This window comes from Leptosomus discolor, unplaced genomic scaffold, assembly GCF_034619465.1.
Source record: "Leptosomus discolor isolate bLepDis1 unplaced genomic scaffold, bLepDis1.hap2 HAP2_SCAFFOLD_40, whole genome shotgun sequence".
NCBI classification, from domain to species: Eukaryota; Metazoa; Chordata; class Aves; order Leptosomiformes; family Leptosomidae; genus Leptosomus; species Leptosomus discolor.
Genome location: NW_028237745.1, coordinates 1,909,315 through 1,923,376, shown reverse-complemented (window position 1 = coordinate 1,923,376; position 14,062 = coordinate 1,909,315). Strand labels below are relative to the sequence as shown.

General features: G+C 56.9%; 1 protein-coding gene and 1 non-coding gene across 2 annotated transcripts; both read right to left on the bottom strand.

The window, feature by feature from the left end:
* Positions 1–4,468: 4,468 nt before the first annotated feature.
* Positions 4,469–4,541, bottom strand: TRNAF-GAA (transfer RNA phenylalanine (anticodon GAA)). The gene has a single exon. It is a non-coding gene; the product is annotated as a tRNA-Phe (tRNA).
* A 1,328-nt stretch (positions 4,542–5,869) lies between these two features.
* Positions 5,870–10,102, bottom strand: LOC104350827 (hydroperoxide isomerase ALOXE3-like). The gene is made up of 13 exons (XM_086480645.1): positions 9,965–10,102; positions 9,487–9,685; positions 9,330–9,411; positions 9,115–9,237; positions 8,865–8,968; positions 8,436–8,758; positions 8,145–8,348; positions 7,922–8,008; positions 7,151–7,320; positions 6,945–7,066; positions 6,739–6,839; positions 6,280–6,450; positions 5,870–6,062 (listed from the first exon to the last, which is right to left on the bottom strand). Exons 1-13 carry the CDS (start codon positions 10,100–10,102, stop codon positions 5,883–5,885), a joined length of 2,004 nt encoding a protein of 667 aa, XP_086336771.1. The 3' UTR covers positions 5,870–5,882.
* Between the last annotated feature and the right edge of the window lie 3,960 nt (positions 10,103–14,062).

Sequence of the window (14,062 nt, the reverse complement as noted above, 5' to 3'; positions counted from 1 at the left end):
CTCCCTTTCCTGCTGTACGTGTTCAAGGCGGGGTTTGGCTTTTGCAGTTTGCTGAGCTCTGTAGCGCTTGGTGGTGTTTTGTCTGGGCGTTTTCTCCTAAAAGCACTGGCCTTGACCTCCATCGGGTACTTTGGCTCTTCATCCTAGGCCATCCTGCACTGTGGGAATCAAAGACCCTCCTTTTTTTAATGCTCTTGCCTTACATAGGCTAATTAAGATATTGCCCCTCCCCCTCCAAATAAAAAGGGAATTATGAACAGAAGAAAAATATGTAAAGATAAGAAAATGTGTCAACACACTTGTCAGCTTTTACAGCTCTTCACAGATTTCTTTTTCTTTTGTTTTAATATTCTGGTCTTCCCTGGGATTTGATGTTCTTTTTCTTTTTTTTTTGAAAAGGAAATAGTTTTCCAGAACTGGGGTTAGTTGTAGGACACAAACGTCTTCAGTCTCAGGGACAGAGGAACTTGGTGCTGGTGTAGGAGCCCTGGGACTCTCTTCCCAGCTTCCACCTGCAGCTGCCCAGGGGCTCTGGTCTCCCACAGCTCCTCTGTGACGGCTGCCAGTCCCAGGCAAACACCTCAGGCAAACTGGGGCCCCTAAAAGCGTCTGTGGATGTTTTTGCTCAGACACCCGAGGTCTGCCTGGAGAGATGAACAAGAGTTCTCAATGGTATAGAAATGTGAGCACAGGTTTTCCAGCTGAAACCTCTGAGTCCTTTGAAGGAAATGGCAATATCTTCCCACCAGGCCAGACTGGGAATTGCCAGGAGGTGCATCAGTCGCAGCAGAAGAAGGAATCACTTTCCGCCTGTACTTGCATTACCGCTGCTCTATTTCCCTGTGTGGGTCATCTCCCTCACCTTTCAGGGGCTGCACCTCTCCTGGTTAAATGACCATCCCTAAGGGTGTATTTCCAGCAAACTGGACATCTGCCCTTCCCATTGCTCTCCACATTGCCCACTCCCCTTGCTCTTTGTTCATTCAGACACCTCCCAACTCTCTGGTGGCTGCTCTCAGCTTCAGGGAGTTAGAAACTTGCCCCTTCTTTCAGGGGTCCAACTAACTCTTCAGTCAACTCCTTAATCGCATTCTCGCTCCCCTTTCCTCTCTCTCTAATGTCTAAAACATTTCCTGTAGGACTACACCTTGTGGAAGGTGGACATCACTAGATGCAGCTTGGATGTCGATACACAGTGCAGGAGAGTGTTTTGCTCCTTATTGAGTTGTATTTGGGGAACTTCTGTTTGTTGGCAAAGGAGAGAAATCCTTCTGTGCCTGTGTGCAGCCAGTTCTCCGAGGAAAGCAGGTGGGAGTTGGTGCAAAGGAGCTGTAGCATCCAGCTGCAGGCTTCAGTGGAGAAGTCTGGTGGGAAGAAACGGGGTGCAAGGTCCAGGGGGCTGATGGCAGAAATGTTGGGGTCAGGGTGGTGGGGAGAAAGGCTGCCCACAGAGTGTGCGGCCTCAAGGGACGGCTTTTCCTCCCTGCCCAGACCTCCTTAGGTGACTGTCTGGGTCAATAGGAATTGGAGAATGCTGCTATCACATCTTCTGTAGAGTCAAAAATCACAAAAAGTGACCTTAAAAAGCAAATCTCCTTTTGTCTTAGGTGCCTGCTGAACTCTTCCTCTTTAACTTCCTTCCTCACGCCTCTCCAAGTAGCTGTAGGGGTCTCAGGTGACTGGAAGGAGATTCTGGGAATGGAAAGAGCACGTGAGAGCTTTCTGCATTGTAATGAGCCCCGTGGCGTATTTGGTGCTGAGCCCATGAACCCTCATGGTGCTGAGAAGAGATTGCACAAAAGGCTCAGGAAGGTGAAGTCAGAAGCAAAGGCTGAAGTTTCCTGCACTGTTACTACGTCCCATGGAGGACCATTACCAACAAAATCTGCCCATGGACTTGTTGGAGCAGAAACTTGGAGGCAGAGACGACAGGCAGACAAAGGCAAAGTGCAGGTGGCTCTGATGGTGACTGCAGCCTTGAAGTCTTCCACCATGCCAAGCCCTGACCCCCAGGCCCTGGTAGGGGAGACCTTGTCCCTCGTGGGTGGCTCAGAGCTCTTCCTGGGGCAAGGGGACGTGTGGGGTGTGATGCCGAGTCAAGGAGAGCGATATGGCACTTCCTGGCCTCCCCGGCAGGCGGTGCCAAGAGGCGACAAGGCCCCGTGCTATAAGGACACTGTGTCTGCTCACGGGCCTCCAGGGCAGAGACCTCAGCCACAGCCAAGGGGACAAAGACCTCAGCTCTGTTGGGGCCTTTCAGCCTTGCCAGCCCCCTTGGCCATCTCCACCACAGGCTGTCCTACACTGTCCCACACCTGCCCCTCTTTCTTAGCAAGGTCATTTTCCCACCTGTTTCTCACTCCAGCATGTCCCTTCCTTTCCTTGTGTCTTTCCATCCTCACTGGCTCTTCCTGGAAAAACAGAACCCGGAGCTATTCCAGACTGAGTGACCTATTGCACCACAGCACTAAGCTTCAAGTGACTTTTCTTCATCCTCGTGTCAACTCGGGACCTCCAAAAGGGCATTTATTTGTGCTTTTGCTTTCTCATGCTCTTTCTCACAACCAAAAAACATGCAATCGTCTCTGAAACCAACTTTCAAGCTCTCTCCAGCTACTGCTGTACTTCCTGGAGCCTTCACTTCACCAGAACAAAACCCCCATGTCTCTCAGCCTTCCCACAAGCAGCCCCTAACCCCCTCTTGCCAGACCTCCTCTGCACCCTCTCCAGTTCCTCCCTACTTCTCCAGAACAGGGAGCCCCACACTGGGACACACTATCCCGCACCAGTGCTAAGTCAAGGCAGGAGGGAACTGCTCTTGTCTGGATGGCCACTCTCCTCCCAGTGCAGCCCAATATGCACAAGGTCATAGTCACGCTTACCACCACAGACTGGTATGGCACCCCTCAGAATGCCCTGGTTATTCTCCTCGAGGTTGCTTCTACCCAGCCAGGTACAGGCCTGCCTTGATGAGGACACTCTAGTTACAGGAAATTGCAAGCCAAGGGAGGTATTACCATGGGAACCATCCCAGAAACGTCAAGCGAAGGTACAAAGCAAGCACAGCCAGGGCCGAAGAGGAAAGAACAGCCAGAGGGGGGCTGTTCGTATGGGAGGGCATGAGGATGGTCAAAGGGCAGAACCTTGGAGGGGCAAAGCGGGCAAAAAGTAAATACAAGGTGAAGCCAAGGACATGATCAGGGCCGTTCAGGGGTACCTGCCAGGTGGCCCTTACCTGAGAAAGGCTGGCTACGGTGGGACAAGAAAGCTGCACTTGACCCAACTGTACTGAGGTCTGACTTGTTTCCATGGTCACAGAGAACCTGAGTACTTTGCCTTACCATCACCTCTCTGCAGTGGAGGGAAACAGAGAATCCTTTGGCCAGGAAGGGACCTCAGGAGGTCTCTAGTCCAACCTTCTGCTCGCAACAGGGTGAATTCTGGGGTCACGTCAGCTTGTATAGAACTTTATTCATAGATCGTAGAATCGTAGCATCAAAGAATCATAGAAGGGTTTGTGTTGGAAGGGATCTTTAAAGGTCACCTAGTCCAAACTCCCCTGCAATCTTCAGACAGATCAGGTGCTCAGAGCCCTGTCCAGCCTGACCTTGAATGTTTCCAGGGCTGGGGCTTCTACCACCTCTATGGGCAACATTTTCCACTGTCTCATCAGCCTCATTGTAAGAAATATCTTCCTTCTATCTAGTCTATATCTACCCTCTTCTAGTTCAAAACCATTACCTCCTTGCCCTATCAGAACAGGTCCTGCGAAAAACATTGCCCCCGTCTTTCTTTTAAGGGCACTTGTAAGTACTGAAAAGCTGCAGTGAGGTTTGGGGGAATGAAAACCAGACCACGGTCCCTGTGAACTTGGGGAGTGGTGGAGTGGGGTTAAGGGCATGGACTGCTCATCTCTTCTGCTTTGCACACGTGGCCCCAAGGCCCGTCCTTATCCGTGACTCTCCTGTTCTTGCTCAAGAACGACCTAGAAGGGCTCTTTTGGAGCAGTGAGAGTCCTGCAGGCCCTGTGGCCCAGCATTTTCAAGCTCATTCTCAAAGCTGGCAAGACAGTAACCTTGCTTGGACAGACGGTCTCTCCTTCTCCACTCCCTTGTTCTCAGTCGCACCAAAACCCCAAACATGTCTGGAGGAGCGTCCGTGGGGAACCAGCTGAGGCAGCAGATCCTGCGGGTGCTGGGACATGCCCATTGCTGTGGGAGCCCAGCCCAGGGAGTGCCGTTGCCTGTGGAGCAGGGAAGGAGGGACAGCTGAAGCCCAGCCCAAAGCAGCACGGAATGGAGAGGCCTGCCCAGGGCCAGGCTGGGGACTGGTGGTGCTGGAGGAAGCTCCTTGGAAGCTTCAGGTGTGCAGCTCCAGAGCAGGGACAGCGCTGTGGGAAGAGGTGAAGGAGCAAGCAGGGCTGGGAGAAGGCAGATGAGCTCTGCAAAACTCAAAAGGAGAAAACCATTGCTGAAGCCCGGGGTCAAACCAGGGACCTTTAGATCTTCAGTCTAACGCTCTCCCAGCTGAGCTACTTCAGCCCTGTCCCAGCAGCCCTTGTCCCTGGGTCACCCGTGCCAGGCCACAGGCTGACACACATGAGGAGTGCTCCTCAGGGAGGATCCCATGGAAAAGCTCCCAGGTTAGGAGGAGGCCAGCTTACATTGGCTGTGCAAATGTTGTACAAACAGGACAGTGGCTGCGAGGTGACAACGAGCCAGCACCTTTATTCCATAAAACAAGAGCCTACGGGAGCCTTCTACGAGCTCTGCCTGCCAAGCAGCTGCCTGCATGCTGGTGATGTCCCCTTCAGCTGGGACACCTGATTCCCACAGACATGTCTGCATGGGAGGACCCACAAGCTCCAGGCTGACCCTTCAGCTGAAACTCCTGCCCCTAGAGAGCCTGACAGCAAGAGCAAGAGCAGCACAGAGAGGTGGAGAGGTGAGAAGACACACAGTAATGGTGCGGCTGAGAGAGGCTAGCAGAGAGACAGCCAGGCCCTCGCCAAAGCCTTCCCCTTGCCCAGCTGTGCACACCACCTCCCAGACAGTGACACTGCAGGGCTCTCATCCTCAGCCCCTCTGCTGTGCAGTGGGAAAGGGGCCCATGGCAGGAGAGATGCACCTCACCTCTTCTGGCGCTCCGGTGGGTGAGGAGGCGAGTGATGCCCTGGGCTCCATGGCTGTGAGAGCAGAGGCTCTGTCTCCCAGTTGCCCACCCAGCTCTGTCTGTGGATGGGGGGCTTCTGGCAGGTGCTGGAGGTGTCCCCAGGTTTTTAGGGTGCCCCCCCTTCCCCAGCAGAGAGGCTTTGATTGACAGCTGTCATTTATTGAGGGGCAGGGGTGAGAAGCGGGGGGGGGGGGGTGCTGGGTGGTGGGGGTGGTGAGTGCTGGGTGCTGGGAGTGCTGGTGCTGTCCAGGTGCTGGGTGGTGGGTGCTGGGGGTGTCCATGTGTTGGAGGTGCTGAGATGATGGCTGCTGGGTGCTGTGGGTGCTGGGTGCCTGGGTTGTGGTGGTGTCTAGGTGATGGGTGTTGGGGCTGCTGGATGGGGTGGGTTGCTGGGTGCTCTGGGTGCTGGAGAGGGTGGAGTGCTGCGTGCTGAGGGTGTCTAAGTTTTGGAGTACTGAGATGATGGGTACTGGCCATATCCGAGTGCTGGATGCTGGCAGTGTTCAGGTTATTGGGGGTGATCAGGTGCTGGGGGTGTTGGGAGTGATGGAATGCCGGGTGCTGGGCACATCCAGGTGCTTGGTGATGGCTCCTGCGGGTGCTGGGTCCTGGGGGTTCTGGGGTCTGTGGGTACTCAGGTACTGGTTGCTGGAGGTGCCTGGGTGTGGGGTCCTGGGGGAGCTGGTTGGGGTGCAGGGGCACCCAGGTGCTCAGATGGAGATGCTATTCTCCGTCTCCTCCGGGTTCATGTAGTTGTATCTCAGCTCAGCCCGGTAGTTTCTCTCCTCAATGCGGTCCCGGATCTCCTTCAGCTGTGCTTGGAAGGCCCTGATGAGCCTCCGGGGCTCTGCCTCCGTGAACCGCTCCTCTGGGTAGTGTCCCAGGAATCTCTGGGGGACACAGGGATGGGGACCCATCAGGTTCAACCACTTGGGGGTGTCTAAGCACCCTGGTAGCTGTAAAGCGATGGTGGCCACCACCCTGTGCTTGGGGATGCCCAAGGTGCTGATGTGCACCCACACCCTTGTGAGGCACCTCTTGGGGTTCATCAGCCCCACAGAGCTCCCCATTTTGGGGAGGTCGTGGTGATGGTGGGTCCAGACTCACCACGTCACTGAGGCGGGAACTGAGGAGTGTGAGGGCCACCAGGTTTTGGGCAGTGGTGGCCACATCAGGGACGGTGTCGAGGAAGTGCTGGAGGAAGGCCTTGCCCTTCTCCGACGGTGGTGGGTGGCGCATGGAGAATGGAGCATTGGGGAGGTAGGCTCCCAGGTCATACTGCAGGGTGAGAGGTCACTGTCAGCAGATGACATCCCTCTGGACTGGGGACAGGTTGGACAGGGACATTTTCCTGAGGTGGGGATGTCCCTCCAGCACGGAGAGGGGATGGATAAGGACATCCCTCCTGCGTGAAGAGAGATGAGACACGGACATCTACCCTGGCTCAGGATGGGGACATCCCTCCTGTGCACAGAGGGGTTAGAGGGGGACAATCTCTCCAACATGGGTTGGGGACAGTTAAGGACATCTTTTGGGTGCAGAGAGGTCAGAGATCCCCTGTCCCACCTGCCCGCTGTTGACGGCCGCGTGCTGTGTTGAGCAGGTGAACACCATCATGGTGAGGAACTTGATGAGCTCCGCCACTGTCTGCAGCGAGGAGGGGATACCTGGGGGTGGGGAGTGGGGACCCCAAAGAGCATCAGGGACCCGTCCTTGACGCCCAACACCCCTGAGGATGTCCTGTGGCACCCATGGGTGCAGGGACACGGTACCTGAGGAGGTCCTGCCCAAGAAGGCATTGGTAAAGATCTCCATCACCCATGCCTGCAGCTCGGCGTCGCCGCTCACCGCCGCGTCCTCCCCGTAGTAGAAAGCCACGATGCCGGAGACGAAGCTACCGTGGGGTGAGGGGACCGTGAGGTCATGGAGCACCCATGGGACCACTGCCAGCTGTCACCCAACCCCTTGCTTGTCCCACCTCTTGATGGCTTCCCAGAGGCTCATCCCATCGTCCCGGTAGTGGTAGTTGGGGAGGTGGGCCATGCCGCGGTGCTGGATGTCATCGGGGAGGCAGAGGGACGTGTAGGTGACCTTCTCCAACCCCCGCTGGACGATCAGCTGCAGCCCCTCATAGGTGACTCCCGAGCCCTGGTGGGGAGGTGGCATCCATGGGTGCTAAGGGCAGGAGGTACCATGCCCCCTCCTCCAGCCCCCATCTGCTCCCCAGTGCTCCCAGTATACTCCAGTGACCATAGACTCCCCAGCTCCACACCCTCCCCTGAAGCTCTCCAGTGTCCGCCAGGGCCCTCTGTGCTCCCCAGTACCCCCTAGTGCTCCCAGTATACCCCAAGACCCCCAAGTACTGCCACAGTGCCCCACGGTGCTCCCAGTACACTCTAGTGCCCCCATGTGCTCCTAGGGTACCAGTACTCCAAGTAGCCCTCCAGTGCCCCCCCTGCTCCCTGTATACTGCAGTCCCCCCCGCAGTGCTCCCCAGTCTCCAGCGCTCCCAGTACAACCCAGTGCCCCTGAGTGTTCCCAGGGCACCAGTACTCCAAATACGCATCCAGTGGACCCTAGTGCCACCAGTATACTCTATTGTCTCCAGTGCTCCCCAGCCCCACCCCCGTGCTCTCTAGCGTCTCCCAGGGCCCTTGGTGCTCCCCAGTGCCCCTAGCATACTACAATAACCCCCAGCACTTCCAATACACCCCAGTGCCCCCCAGTGCTCCCAGTGCCTAGGCCTCACCTTGTCAATGGTGCCACCGGGATTGATAAGGGTGCTTCGGGCCAACGTGTTGATGTGCAACGTGAAGCGGAAGTGGGGGAAGAGGAGCTGGTGGTGGAAACCAAGACCTTGGAGATGGCCAGGGACCTCCCAAGGAGCTGGGAGGGGTGTTGGGGGGGGAGGGGGAGGGTCACTGAGGTCAGATGGGTGGGGGGCAGCAGGTGGTCCCGAGGTGGGAACTTACCTTGAAGAGGGGATGACAGGAGGGCAGATGGCGTAGGGTGGCGACGGTGTAGACCTCCGCCAAGAGGTGGGTCCTCAAGAGGTGGGTGATGAGCTGGTGGCTGTAGACGTCGGCGTTGCGCACCCAGGTCTTGGCCAACAGCCAGTCCCACTCGGCGTCGCTCGGTAAGAAGATGGGGCTGGCGGGTCCCGGTGTTTGGCTGAGCTGTGTGGCACAACCACGTGGGTGGGACCATCTCCACCACCACCATAGTGGGGTTGTCCACTGGTTTGGGGGGTGAGAGATCCCTACCTGGATGGCGATGGGGCGCAGGAGCTTGTCAGCACCCTGGTGCAGCAGGCAGAGCGGGGCCGCCACGTACTGCTGGCGCCCGTGGATGGTGCCTGCTGGGATGTCCTCCAGCACCTCATAGTCCACAATGAAGATCCGACCCTCTTGCATCTCCTTGCCCAGGTTGGTGCCACCACCCAAAGAGCTGGCCACCATCTCCGGCGTCACCGGGAATTTGGACGGCAACGTCGTACATCGCTGGATGACGATGGGGTTGTTGCCGTTGAGGAACAGGTAACCGAAGAAGTCGTCTTCTCGCCAGTGCTTGGCCACGTACTCGGGGACTGAGGGGGTGGCTGGACATCAGCACCCAACTGCCCATCCTCCACGTCAAGCCAAGGACTTCTTGGGAAGCCCTGGGCGGTGGGGGAGGACACACAAGGCACCCACCGATCTCCCTGCCCCGCGTCCGGGAGAAGATGCTGCGCATCTCATCCAGGCTGTTCCAGGAGCTGCGTCTCAACAGAAACCCTGACAGAAGCTGGGAGGCCGCACTATGGGACAGAAGTGGACCAGAAGTGGACCTCAACACCCACCATCCCTTCCCTGACACCCACCCTCCACACACACACAGGATGGCACTGGTGATGCTTCTCATTTCCATCACCCAGGTCCTTCCCAACCTTGGGGTATTGCTTACTGGAAGATGGCGACACCGTTGAAGTTGGTGGACCTCACGCAGGAGAACTGGACATTGGAGTCCAGCTCTTGGACAGAGTCCACACGGAGGCAACGGGGCCAGCCCTCGGCGTAGCTCTTCCACCTGCAGTGGGATGTGGGGATGGATGTCAGCGTCACGGCTGGCCAGGCCACCCTGGCCATGGTGAACCTCCATCCCTATGTCCCGGCTCTCACTGGAAAGCCTCCTGCTGTGCCTTCAGCTCCTGCCGCCGATGATCCCTGAGGATCTGCAGCTCATCGTCCACTAACTTCTTCGCTGGAAAGGAGGAGAGCGGGGTCAAGGTCAAGCCCCCCAGCCAGCAGAGGAGGATGGGGGTGGGATGGGTCCTACCTGAGCCCTCCCGCACCTCCACCGTGGTCACCCCCTCCAGCCACTGGTAGCAGGGGAAGCGGTAGAGGGTGCCATCAGGGGCCGTCACGCGGACATCGTTGCAGAACCAGGCATCCTCCAAGAAGATCCGCCACTTGTGCAGGCGGATGAGGACGATGGGACCCAAGTCCTGCTCGCAGCGCACGGTCAGATCCTTCTCCTAGGCAGGGGGAGAACAGCTTGCAGCAGGGGAGGACAGCTGCCCCGGTGTGCCACCAGGGAATACAGGTGTCCCACCAGCAGAGTGGGGGCTCAGAGTGTCACCCAAGGATACTCTTCCTCCATCCCTCCCAGACCGCTTTCCTCCATCCCCTCAAGCCCCCTTCCCACCATCCCCCCCAAACCTTGGAGATGACCCAGACCTTTTCCTACCCTCTGCCAAAACCCCTGGCACAGCCCATGCCACCGCTCGTGTCCCCATCCCCATCCCCACACTCACCTTCCCTGGCATGAACCGGTGCTTGATGGTTGTCTGTTGGCTCTCGCCACGGCTGCCCACCAAGGTGATGGAGATGGAGTTGTTGGTCCCAGCTTTGAGGATGTCACCTGTGGCCACCTTCACCTTGTAGACGGCCATGGCAAGCTGTACAGAGGACACGCAGCAACGTCCAAGAGATGCCTTCAAAAAGCAACCACCCGTAGGAGTGAGGGGTTTTGGGGTGGAAACCTGCCGTTTTGGGTGGTTTGCGTGTTGCAAGACCCGTGGTCGTTGCACAAGCCGGGTGGGAGGTTCTTCCTCCTCAAGGGGAGGTGTTATCAGATGACTGTTACAGGCTGGCATCCGGCATATCTAATCTCAACAGATGTGGCCATGGGGACATTACCCAAGTGATGGCCCCCGGGGCAGCCGTGGGCCCAGGGGAGGGGACATTCGCTGTGGTCCAGAAGCTCCTCCCACCTCCCCAGGGTCTCCTCTGTCTCCTGCTGCACCCCTGCCCACCCCGCTGCCCCCGGTCTACTGGCTGCTGAAGGAATGCTGTGGAGCAGCAGTTGTGGGGCCAGCAGGACTTCCCAAAAGAAGGTGGTGGAGCAACTAATCCTGGAAACCATTTCCAGGCACAGGAAGGATGAGATAAGCATCTAGAGTTGTCAGTGTGGCTTCACCAAGGAGAAGTCATGCTTGACCAAGGCGAAGTCATGCTTGACCAAGGAGAAGTCATGCTTGACCAACTTGATAAACATCTACGATGCAATGACTGGCCTGGTAGATGAGGGGAGAACGTTGGACATTGTCCATCTGGACTTCAGGAAGACTTTCAACGCTGTCTCCCATGAGATCCTCCTAGAGATGCTGTTGATCTATGGGCTGGATGAGCAGTCAGGTGGGTCAGCTGAAGGCTGAAGGTCAGCAAGTTGCAGATTACACTAACCTAGGAGGAGCAGCTGAGATGCCAAAGGGTCCTGCTGCCACCCACAGAACCCTCAGCTGGCTAGAGATATGGGCTGAGAGGAACCTCAAGAGGTTCTACCAGGGGATTTGCAAAGTCCTGCCTCTGGGAAGGGACAACCCCCAGCATCAGGACACGATGGGGACACCTGGCTGGAAAGCAGCTTGGTAGAAAAAGTCCTGGTGGACACCAAGTTTACGACAAACCAGGAGCCTTTGCCACAAAGGCAGGTCACAGTGGAGAGAGGTGGTCCTTCACCTCTGTGCTGGTGAGGCTGCACCTGGGGGCTGGTCCAGTGCTGAGCTTCCCAGTCCCAGAGAGACCTGGCCATACTGGAGAGAGTCCAGGGAAGACAGTAAAGCGACCACAGCATCTGGCTGCATGGCTGGTGCCGTCCTCAGGGTTTGGGCTTCCATCGTGATGGTTCCACCTTTGAGAAACTGGGTCTGGTGGGAGCTTGGTCACCTGCCTGAGTGGGTCTTCACCAACAAGCTGGCCAGGTTTCTATGAAGAGCCTGAAACCAGACTTGGGGTAGGGCCCCCCAGATGAAGAAGTGAGTGGAGTATCTCTCCAAGGAGAAGAGGCTGAGGGAGCTGGGATGGTCCAGCCTGGAGAAGGCACTAGGGGGGTCTTATCCATGTCTATAAATACCTGCAGGGTGCAGAGAGCACAGAGAGCCTCCTCCCCCCGGAAGATGGAGGGAAGGAGCTCACCACATGGGTCAGACCCTGGGGGCAGCTCTGTGCGGGGCGGCTGTAGTCCTTCCTGCCCCTGGCCACCCATGGAGGCCAGTGTAGGGAAGCTCAGGTGTCCAGCTCCTCCACCACTATCCCTCCAGAGGCCCCTTGAGCCCCACCATAGCCCCCGAGAAGGTCTGGTTGAACCCGTGACCACCCGTTGGGTCCCCTCCACCACCGTTTCAGGAACAGCATGGAACCAAGATGGGTCCTTGAGTGTTTAATGGTGTAGGAAGGGAGAGGAGGGACAAGGCAGGACAGAGGCCACTGATGACAGGTACAGGGACACATAGAAGCATCCCTTGGCCAACACTGGGGCGGTAGAGGGGCTCCAGCTCTTCAGACCCCCCTTGGGGGCTGCTGGGTGGTGGGGGTAGAGGTGGCCACCCAAGGACAAGGGTAGCAGCGCTGGGGATGTGTCCATGGGGATGCTCCCCAGGTTCTTGCTGTGACTCGGCAGGGTTGGAGGGATGGGGACACTTGGGGTCCCCGAGGGAGCAGTGGTGGCTCCGGGTGGGAGATTCTCACCAGGTTCAGGCAGCGGGGGAGCAGGATTTCAGGGATTTGGCAGCTCAAGCTGCTCCAGGAGCCCACACGCAGCTCACATCTTGCCCCCAGAGCTGGGATCGGGGTAGCTGTTTCCTCTGTGGCCACGGGGACAAGCCACCAGCAGGGTCATTGCAAGAAGGGGGGTTAATGGCTGCCTTGGGGTGGCCTCTCCTGGCCGTAGGCAGGGACCTTGATCTGGCTGGTCTTCACAGTAGTCCTCCAGACAGAGAGGATGTTCTTGACGGGAACGTCTGGGTCCAGGGCTTCCGTGAGGGTGGCCACAAAGGCGGCAGGGACTCGGTTGTCTTCCAGGAAGAACTTAAAGGCGTACTTCAGCCTATGGGTGAGGCAGAGTAGGGGAGGGGGTGAGCAGATGGAGGTGGGTTGGATGCCTCACCACCCCCAGCAGCAAGCCATGGTCAGCATTGGCTGTCAACAATAAGCACTGTCTTGGTCAAAGCTGCTGGTCAATGGTGGCTCTCAATAGTGTCTCCCAATGATGGCCAAGGTTGCTGGTCAATGATGGCCACTGTCTCATGCTAGAGGCTGCCCTGGGCTATCTCCAGTGGCATCAGGAGCCCATGGGGCTGATGCCTGGGCATAAGGACAACCTCTTCCCATCCGAGGTGATGCCACCTTGGGACAGCCCCCAAGATAAGCATCTCCAATGACACAGATTCGCCAGCGGGCAACGAGACAAAACCTTGAGTGACCTGCCTGGAGCTGGACACAGACTAGAGACCTTCAGAGGTCTCTCCCCAACCAAACCCTCCCAGGAAGCTGTGACTTCTGCCCCTGCTTGTGGCCGTCCCAGGTTACAACCTGCACTTACTCATGTTCGGGCTGAGATCTGGACAACGCCACCATGATCATCTCGTGCAGCTCCATGAGGAAGAGGTCGAGGTTGGTGTTGAACAATGTCGAGGCCAGGGCTCTCATTTTCTGTGCATTCCGTTGCCCTTGGAACTGCTTGAGGACGAGGCAGAAGGGATCCTGCAAAGACCACCAGCTTCAGCAAGAGGGAGACCCCAGCACACCCCACCCAGATGGGTCCTGTATCCACCTGTGGTCGTTTGATCATGGCCAGCCACCAGGTGTCCACCAAGCTGCTTCATCACTTTCCTTCTTCAACAGGGTAGGGGGAGAAAATACAACAAAAAGCTCACAGGTTGAGATAAGGACAGGGAGATCACTCACCACTTACCATCGTGGAGAAAACAGACTTGACTCAGGGAAATTAATTTAATTTATTGCTAATCAAATCAGAGTAGGGTAATGACAAATACAACCAAATCTTAAAACACCTTCCCCCGACACCTCCCTTATCCCCAGGCTCAACTTCACTCCCAATTTCTCTGCCTCCTCCCTGTCGAGTGGCACAGGGGGTTGGGGAATGGGGGTTGTGGTTGGTTCATCACACACTATCTCTGCTGTTCCTTCCTCCTCACACTCTTCCCCTGCTCCAGTGTGGGGTGCCTCCCACAGGAGAGAGTCCTCCATGACCTTATCCAACGTGGATTCTTCCCATGGGCTACAGTTCTTCATGAACTGCTCCAGCATGGATCCTTTCCAAGGCTTGCAGTCCTTCAGGAATGGACTCCTCCAGTGTGGGTCTCCCATGGGTCCACAGGTCCTGCCAGAAAATCTGCTCCAGCACAGGATCTTTACAGGGTCACAGCTTCCTTCAGGGCACATCCACCTGCTCTAGTGTGGACGCACCTCCACGGGCTGCAGGCAGATATGTGCTCCACTGTGGTCCTCCATGGGCTACAGGGGGACAACCTGCCTCAACATGCCTTAACAGTTGGACTTGATGATCTTAGAGGTTTATTCCAACCTAATGATTCTATGATTCTAACATG

Coding starts and splice junctions, on each gene's coding strand:
- LOC104350827 (XM_086480645.1), bottom strand. CDS start 10,102: ATGGCCGTCTACAAGGTGAAGGTGGCCACAGGTGACATCCTCAAAGCT. Junction 8,969..9,114: donor AACGGTGTCGCCATCTTCCA/GTAAGCAATACC, acceptor TCTGTCCCATAG/TGCGGCCTCCCAGCTTCTGT. Junction 7,321..7,921: donor CCGGTGGCACCATTGACAAG/GTGAGGCCTAGG, acceptor CCTCCCCACCAG/GGCTCGGGAGTCACCTATGA.